This window comes from Phaseolus vulgaris, chromosome 8 (genome assembly GCF_051622355.1).
Source record: "Phaseolus vulgaris cultivar YP4 chromosome 8, ASM5162235v1, whole genome shotgun sequence".
Taxonomy (NCBI): domain Eukaryota; kingdom Viridiplantae; phylum Streptophyta; class Magnoliopsida; order Fabales; family Fabaceae; genus Phaseolus; species Phaseolus vulgaris.
In genome coordinates this window covers 10,924,175-10,933,348 of record NC_143505.1, presented here as the reverse complement: position 1 = coordinate 10,933,348, position 9,174 = coordinate 10,924,175, and the positions used below count along the sequence as shown (strand labels likewise).

Here is a 9,174-nt window from a genome sequence, read left to right as displayed (position 1 = left end):
AATAGCACCCTAGGCTAGAAGATCTGGATGTGGAGGGGATGTGGTCCCAATATTCAATTTCTCTTGTAGGGATGTTGTGTGTTTGTATATTGTGTTGTTTATTTATATATTATTTAAACTTGTAGAAATATTAAATTTTGATGGTTTAGTATTTAAGTGTTTTTTATGTTAAATAGACTTTTGAATATTGTGGATCACGTTTTGAATGATATTGTGTGATGAAAATGGTATGGAATTGAATTCATACATTTCGGATAATGTATTGAGTGATGTTTGTTATGTATTAAGTATTGATGCATATGTGGTAACAGAGATCTTCAAGCTTCACTGATGATCTAAGTCACATAGACTAAGATATCAGGTGGTGAGAAGCTGATGGGGGAGTTCATGCACATTGTGACATATGAGATACACAACTTGGGTTGTATTGAACTTATCATGATCCTTTCTATTTGATTTGCTGGTAAGTTTTGTATCAGGTGTTAGTCTCTAGTAGGGCTTACTTAATACAAGTCTTCCAGAAGACGTTAGATGTTATTCTGTTTGTTGAATATCCTGAATGTGTAGATCCATGTGAGATTTATGTGATTGTTTTATGTTGAGATTTGAAGAAGATTGAATAATTGAGAAATTGATCCTTGTAATTTGGTTTTCTCTTTTGATTTAATTGTGTATATTATAACACTTTATTTTCACTAGCTTACCCTTACTTTTCTTGTTGTGTTGTGAGCTGCGATGACTATACTATGTACACGAGCAAATGATCATACAGGTGTTGGAGGTTCTTGAGGGCTTTAGGATGTTATTTTGAACCTTATATTGTAAATATTTGTATTTCTACAAGTCCTTATCATATATTAAGAAATTTTTTGAAAAACTCTAAGTTTGTATAGAAATATGTAGAACATGTATTGTAATAGTTAGATGCATTTTTGGGGTGTTACATTTAATGGTATCAGAGCGATTCATCCTTAGGATAACCTGAGGGTAGTGAGTTTATTCCATTTCTCATGCGTGTAGATTTGTTTTAAGTCTAACTCAAGACTTAGTTAAAAGTTTATAATAAGGTGTTTGACAAAGTTGTTTTCTTGAAATTTTGTTTGTGTTTGAATCAAATTAGTTGTTATGAATAAAGATGAAAGTATTAAGAATGAAAAGAATCTTGATAGAGTGGTGAAGGTGCACACTTATGACTAGATCAAGATGATTTTCTATCTTAATTCTAAATAATTAGAATACATTTAAGAGATAAGTCTTGATTGGTTTTGTACCTATTTTGTGTGATTATTTCTTTTAAGTTAATTTTTCGTAAAGATGTAGTTAGAAATTTTTAGTAATTTCTAACCCAATTCTTTATGTGCTTAGAAGATGACACGTAGACCACCCACTCCTCCTCCACCAGTAGATATGCCCAACTTAGCTCAGACAATAGAGATGATGGCAACAACAGAGTGCTACTACGACACAACAGCATCAGGCCATCCTTCATCAATTAGAAACAACTAGATTAACAACTTCATCAACAACCCCATACTTTTAGTCTGGAGGAATTTATGAGACAAAATCCACCCAAATTTAATGGGAAGGTAAATCCAGATGAAGAAGACCAGTGGGTGAGTGACATAGAAAAAATATTTGAACCTACTCAATGCCCTGAAGAAAGAACGTTATCTTATGCCATCTATATGCTTATTGAAGAAGCTGAGTTTTGGTTGATAGGTATGAAGCAGATGATGGGGGACAAAGAAGAAATTGTCACTTGGGAGAGTTTCAAAGTAAGATTCTTGGAGGAGTATTTTCCTGATAGTATCATATATGCAAAAGAAATCAAATTCATGCAGTTGGAGCAAGGAAATCTTCCAGTCACTGCTAGGTTCAAACACCTTAGCTAGATTCTACATCCATACCATGATTGAGGCTTGGAGATGTAGAAAATTTGAGTTTGGGTTGAAGCAAGAGCATAAAGAAGTGGTAATTCCTATGTCCATTAGAGAATTCCCTGCTCTATTGGAGAAGGCAAAGATGGTGGAGAGTTTGAAGAGTAGTAGGAGAGCTATTAGGCCACAAATGGTGGGGGACCTTCTAGAAGCACACCCAAATATGAAGATAAAAAGACGCCTTATTCCAGACCTCAATCCTTCAGGAGTGGAGGGTCTACTTCTTAGTTGCTACAAAATGTCAAATGTTTTAGATGTGGTGGGGAACGCAGTTAAATTTTGTCCTCATCCAGTGCCAAACGTTACATGTGTTAGATGTCATAGATATGGTCATGCTACAAAGGACTGTTGTGCAAGACTTGCGACCCCAAATAATACTAGAGTGCAGTAGAATAATAATCAGAAACCCAGAGCAGCAGATAGAGTTTTTGCCATTAGTGGAGCTGAGGCTTCACAATTTGATAGCCTTGTTAAAGGTATTTGTTCTATCCTTGGAACACAGTTATCTGTATTTTTTGATTCTAGGGCAACTCATTCATTTATATCTTTTGATTGTGCTAAGAAACTTAAGTTGTCAGTCCGAGAATTAGAAATTGAGTTGGTGGTATCTACACCAACAGAAACTTCTTCCATGTGTGTTGAGTGTCCAGTAATTATAGAGGGACAAAGATACAAAATCAACATGATTTGTATACCTCTAAAGGATTTGAAGGTTATTTTGGGAATGGATTGGATGTCTGCTAATCATATCCTTATAGATTGTGGTCAGAAGAAGTTAATTTTCCCTAAATTGGAAGGAATGTAGGTTATCTCGGCTCAACAGTTTGAGAGAGAGATACAAGAAGCTGCAAAATGTTTTGTGTTCTTGGCTTGTTCTATAGTTACTGATAAAGTACAAAAGGATATGTTTGTAGTTCAGGAGTTTAAGGATGTATTTCCTGATGAGATTCTTGGACTTCCACCTAAAAGAGAGATAGAGTTTGCAATAGACTTGATTCCTAAAGTAGGTCCTGTGTCAATTACTTCGTACTGAATGGCACCAACGGAGTTAGCTGAATTGAAGAAACAACTAAAAAACTTATTGGAGAAACAATTCATTCGACCTAGTGTTTCTCCATGGGGAGCTCCAATGCTATTAGTGAAAAAGAATGATGGTTCATTCGACCTAGTGTTTCACTTATGAATTCCAAATAAGTTTTAGATTAAAATTTTATATTAAAATAGTTTCATATTACACAATTTTGAAAATGTATTATGAATTATATAATCTGAAATATATTTTTGGATTTTGTAGTTATATAATCTAGAATATTTTTAGTAATATGAAACTCAAAAAATGTATTTTAGATTGTATAATACGTAATATTATACATTCTGAAATACATTTTCTAGTTTTGAATTTCAAAATTTATAATAGATTTTTAGATTGTGCAATAGATTTTTGGATTGTGAAAAAAAAAACGCAACATCTGAATTTTTAACTTTTAAATTGTACATTCCAAAAACTTGTTGGATTATTAATTTAAAAAAAATTTGGATTACTAATTCAAAATATTTTGAATAAAAATGTATGGAGGGATATTTGTGACATTTCCCACACTCCCAAAGAGAAAAAAACCTAAAAGGCATATTCTCCCTGCACCCAACACATTCTAACTGGCACCCAATCACTTAATAGTAAAAGACGAATATACCCTTAATGAAATTCTGAAAACTGTAATTGTGATATGCACCCAATCACCTGCACCAACCCTATTCTTCTGTTCTTCCATTCCATTGTGCCTGCCGCAGCCACCGAGCCACCGAGCCACCGTAAGCCACCATGTTGTGCAGCCACCGTGAGCAAGCTTGTTGTCCAACCACCGTGAGCGACGTTCTTCTCCATTCTTCTGCACCCACCGTGACCTTCATTATCGCAGGCAGAGCACCAGATTCGAAGGTACGTCATGCTTCCGGATATTTTTATCCATAAGTGAGTGAGAGTTGCGAATATTTTTATCCGCAAGTGACTTTTGAGAGTTGCGGATATTTTTATCCGTAAGGGAGAATTTAGTTCCAGTTTTTTTTATCCGTAATTGAGTTTGGGGTCCGGATATTTTTATCCGTAAGTTTGTTTTGACTTACGGATATTTTTATCCAGAATATAGTTTGGGGTCCGGATATTTTTATCCGTAAGTGTGTTTTGACTTACAGATATTTTTATCCAGAATATAGTTTAGGGTTGTGGATATTTTTATTCGGAATAGGGTTATGTGTTGTGGATATTTTTATTCGAAATTTGTTGTTGTCTTGCGGATATTAATATCCGTATTAGTGTTGTTGTTTTGTTTGTATGGACTAATTTATATGTTCTTTTATGCTATATGTGTTATAATCTTTTATATATGTTGGATTGAATGTTAGATGGTGAGGACTAGAGGTGGAGGAAGTTCTAATTTGGACCGTGTGCGACCAACTGCATCGGTGAGAAGAAAACGAGGTGGCCCAAGTACGTCAATTCTAAATGAACAGTTTGAAGATCATATTGAACAAGAAGAAGTTGAAGTGGATGATGAAGGCTATCCAGGAGGGTCATTGGATAAGTCCTTACTCGTTAATTATGAACATCATGTAGCCAGACAGTTGTGGAATGGTTTGGTAAGTAACGAAAGATAATTTTTTGAATTTAGTATGTATCTATTTATTGATGATATATGTTGATTATTGTAGGATCGTGGTGAGTTGAAGGTGGTTTCACATGGGAAGAAGATAAATAAGTTAGGAGAACCTCATGAACGCATACAAGCTGCTGTAGAATTGTCTGGCTTAGGTGGTTTGCTTCATGCTAGTTATGAGAGTTTAGACCGAGGACTGCTGTGTGCTTTTGTAGAGAGGTGGCATGCAGAGACAAACAATTTTCACTTACCGGTTGGGGAGATGACCATCACTCTTGATGATGTGTCAAATTTGTTGCATTTACCCATTGTCGGACAATTTTACACGCAAGAAACCTTAGATTCAGACTCGGCGAATGATTTATTGGTAGAATCCCTCCGTGTTGATCGTGCATTGCATCTGAAGAAACAAGACACTGTCGGGGAGCTCATGTGCGCTTGAGTTGGCTAAGAGATGTGTATAGAGACACATGCTCAAGGAGGCAGTGGACTGTGGCTGCCAGAGCATATTTACTTCACCTTGTTGGTTGCACTATTTTTGCGGACAAGAGTGCTACATTAGTTAGTGTCTTTTATCTTGGATTTTTTGTTGATTTGAGGCTTACCGAGGGATATTCTTGGGCAACAGCTGCCCTAACTCACATGTATGAGCAGCTATGAGATTGTAGTTATGCAAACACCAAGCAACTAGCTGGTTATGCGACATTGCTGCAGAGGTGGATTTATGAGCACTTCCCGTCTATAGGGATGAGACGTATGCAAGCATTGTATTCTGAAGACCAACCTCGGTGTAGCTGCAAATGTACTAAACATCCATAAATCTAAATTATGCTATTACAAATGTTATAATTACAAATATCGTCTAATGGACATTAGTTGGGTATAAACTTGTATCCGGCTAGTGTAGTATGTTGACCAAGTTTGGGCCGCCGGATAACGATGTGATGCCCACAATATATCCGTAGGTGGAATTGGACAACCATCTTTGAGCTTGACCTATAAAGGTAATAAATATAAGGTACACAAATCTTGATTTACCACATCAATCTTGATTAGTTTAGTTTATACCTGCACAAAATGATTTCCGTGGACATGTCCAATTGCAATGATTCGGTGTTGACGGAAGTTACTTGGTGCTTGGGTTCTTAAAGGAAAAATACTCAATGATTGTAACATGGACAAAGAAACAAGAATGACATTATACCGATTTGCAATAACATATCCCATGTCTGGAATTGTCATCCACTTATCTGTTCCTGCCTGCAAGTACAATTGAGAAACAAAGTTAAATAAAGAAATGCAATGTAAAAATGAAATGGTGTTAGTGGTTGGTACCATAGACATGTGTTCCACTAGAAGTGACTTCTTCAAGTATTCATATCTATCATCACCACCAAAGAGTTGAACATATTCTTGTCTCCATTCACTTAGTTCTTTTAACAAATTCATTCGAACAACAGCCCATGACTCCTCTCCCATTCCCAATTGGGCAGCAACAGCACGGTAGCCACAATGGCCATCAGCCTTAACGTCAACAACATCAACAATATATGGATGATACCCTACAGGGAACTGATCAAGGAAAGGAATACATTTTGCTGGTACAATTTCTGGTAAGCTTTCTTCATTAGATTTTTTGCTTGCACAACTATCATGTTGTGAGTGTAAGAAATCCACATGTTCAAAATAAGAAGGGATTCGCTTAGTTGATCTCATGAATTTGGTAGGACGAGACATCTTTACAGCACCTTTTGTTTTCACCTTATGATCTGGTGTGTAAATAGATGTCTTCTCTGGAAAGGCAATATCCTGCAATTTACTTTTGATGTTAACCTTACCTGCAACATCCAACTCTTTAAACTGCTTCGCGATGACCTCAAACTCTTTATCAATTGACAACTCAGATGAAGATTGTTCAGTAGCAATGTCTTCAAAGCTTAAACAAGTCCACATCACATGTACTGATTTAAGTGGTATGCTACCAACACCAAATGAAGCCAATTGACACGCACAAGGAAGACCATGAGTACATGTAAGACTACATCCACACCTACTTTTATCAAACCCCATTGATTTAACCCTATCAAGTTCTTCTAAAATAAGGTTCAAAGCATATTTAGACACAAAACCTAACAATTTTTTGTAAGCTGTAACCTTGAACCGATGTCCAACCACATGCAAACTCTTTTGGAATGAATCTTTGATTGCATTATGTTGTAAAATAATCATCTTATTGATGGAATCCCAGCAGAAACATAAATCCCCCATCGAATTCTGAAGAACTCTCTTTAGGCTCCAGTGTGCCCACTACAACAATTATTACTTTAGACAACACCATAAAACCGTGGTCTAAAGCATTAAAACTGTGGCCTAAAGTTTAGGCAACAGTTTTTTAGCCGTGCTCTAGGTGAGCGTGGCCGTTGGTAATAGGCCACGGTTTTTATAAAGACAACAATTTTAAAACCGTTGCCTAAAATCTTTATAACAGCCACAATTTTAAAAGTGTTGCTTAAAGTATTGACAAAAACAACAATATATTTCTTTAATTTTAGAAAATTACTCATACAAAAGTTCAGGATAAAAAGAATAAACGTGTATTGAAACATAAATGACTCAACAAGAAATTTCACATATTTCAATAGATGTATTCCATTCCAACTACATAATAAATTTTTTTGTCTTAAAGTATAATGATGACGATCAAGTCTTCAAAGTTAAAATTACAAACTTAATTAAAAAACATAATATATTTTTTCTTTACTACATATTAATAAGTTCATTTTTCTTCAAGATTGTCTTCGTACTCTTCATTGTCTTCAAGCTGCAAAAAATACATAAATATGTACTAATTAAATCTAATTCAAACAATAAATATAGCAACTACCAAAATATAATATAATAAAATAAAATAAATACTTGTTCTCTTCCAATTTAATATGAGATAATCACAAGTTAAGTTACAGAACTTGATCTAGGTCCATGAATCCAAATATTTCTAGCACACTTATAACCATTAAAGAAACAAACTAGTAAACATGCTTTGAATATTTAAAATGATAAATAAGTTAAGTATGTTTATCACATAACAAACCTCTTTCAGTAGTTAATAAAACTCCACTTTACACTATCTTCACCTTCGTAAGGAAGCAATACATTATTTGGATATACTCTATAGTGTACCTATAAATCAACCAGACCTACAAAGATTCAGATAAAATATAGTTGAACGTGTGGAAATATTATTTCTAAAAAGACCATTAAAATGACATAGTAAATCAATCATAATTTCTTTAAGCACTCTTACTTTTATTTGCTCCCCTAGTTAAGGCTCCTTTTTAGTTTCAACAATAACAACATGAAGAATTTGAAAGAAATCTCAAAGGTAGCCTAAACAAAACAAAGAGCTAAATTCACATAAATATATGAAACTCAAAGAATTTAATTTTTGTGAAGTCATCCAATAGGAATTCCTATCAGCAAGAGTTTTAATCGGATGCTGGATTTTTCAAAAAAAAAATAAAATTGCACTAACAACAACATATATATGAATTAAACTATTCAGAATATAGAATAAATTATACATGTTTTACTTAAGAGAAAATAAAAACAAAAATATTCTTGTGTGCATTTATATGTGGTTTTCTTTCTTTTACTTTTTTATAATAAAAAAGTATCATTGTTCATGGTATATTTTAGTCCTATTGGCCAATAAATAATTGTTACTGAAAATGAAAGTTGAACAGAGGCAGTTTCGGTCCTTACTAGGGTAGGTTTCTTTTATGTTGACAAATGAATAGAACAACTACGTTATAAAAATAAAATAGAATGGAGATGACTAAAGCATCTTAATTGTTTAGTAAGAATTATGAAATATGTATTTTGAATCTCTAAATTTGACTCTTGGCTTTCACCCATTTTTCTTCAATATCAAATATAGGATGTTCTTTAAGAGCAAAAATAAAACATATAAATGGACTTATGTTGCAGTTGCTACTGCACATGCTGTTGCACTTTTCATCAATTTGATTCTCTTTACTCAAGTGTATCCACTCAAATAAAACAAATATAAATGGACTCACTAAAAAGTTAAACAATTTTAAACTCATGAACTTGAAACTAGGAGTGTAACAGACTAGGAAAGCATTAAGAGCATTGAAGGGAGTCATAAGATTGCAAGCCATAATTCGTGGTCAAGGTGTGAGACATCATGTCAAACTATATGGTGTAGAAAACAAGAGGCCATGGTCAAAATTTATATATTATACATTAGTGTACCAAAACAGAACTGCAGATCTATAGTATATATAAAGCTTTGTCTTATGCTAATAGTTTTGATTTTTCTCTTATTATTCGTATTAAACATCTATATGGAAGTCCCTTTTCTTTGGTGCCCTGTAATACTCTTCTTCACAAAGGGTAACACTAACCTCAATTGATTTTTTTGCCATATTCCCATATCAGTTGATTAAGCCAAAAATATTAATGTTATATGCAGTGTTCGTAAAGGTAACGGCACCAGCAGTAGGAAGCAAGATGCATGTGTGTACATAGTATAATATTTACAATTAACAAGCAAGTAGGAA

The 9,174-nt window shown here is 34.1% G+C and overlaps 1 protein-coding gene across 1 annotated transcript; it reads right to left on the bottom strand.

The window, feature by feature from the left end:
- Positions 1-5,192: 5,192 nt before the first annotated feature.
- LOC137824564 (uncharacterized) lies at positions 5,193-6,859 on the bottom strand. Its single transcript, XM_068630231.2, has 4 exons — positions 5,927-6,859; positions 5,660-5,851; positions 5,480-5,587; positions 5,193-5,330 (listed from the first exon to the last, which is right to left on the bottom strand). Exons 1-4 carry the CDS (start codon positions 6,857-6,859, stop codon positions 5,193-5,195), a joined length of 1,371 nt encoding a protein of 456 aa, XP_068486332.2.
- Positions 6,860-9,174: the final 2,315 nt, after the last annotated feature.

Excerpts from the sequence above, each read along its gene's own strand:
- LOC137824564 (XM_068630231.2), bottom strand. The coding sequence starts at position 6,859 with ATGGGGGATTTATGTTTCTGCTGGGATTCCATCAATAAGATGATTATT. Across the intron at positions 5,852-5,926 it reads TAGTGGAACACATGTCTATG|GCAGGAACAGATAAGTGGAT; the intron begins GTACCAACCACT and ends TTGTACTTGCAG. Across the intron at positions 5,588-5,659 it reads ACGGAAATCATTTTGTGCAG|GTCAAGCTCAAAGATGGTTG; the intron begins GTATAAACTAAA and ends TTACCTTTATAG.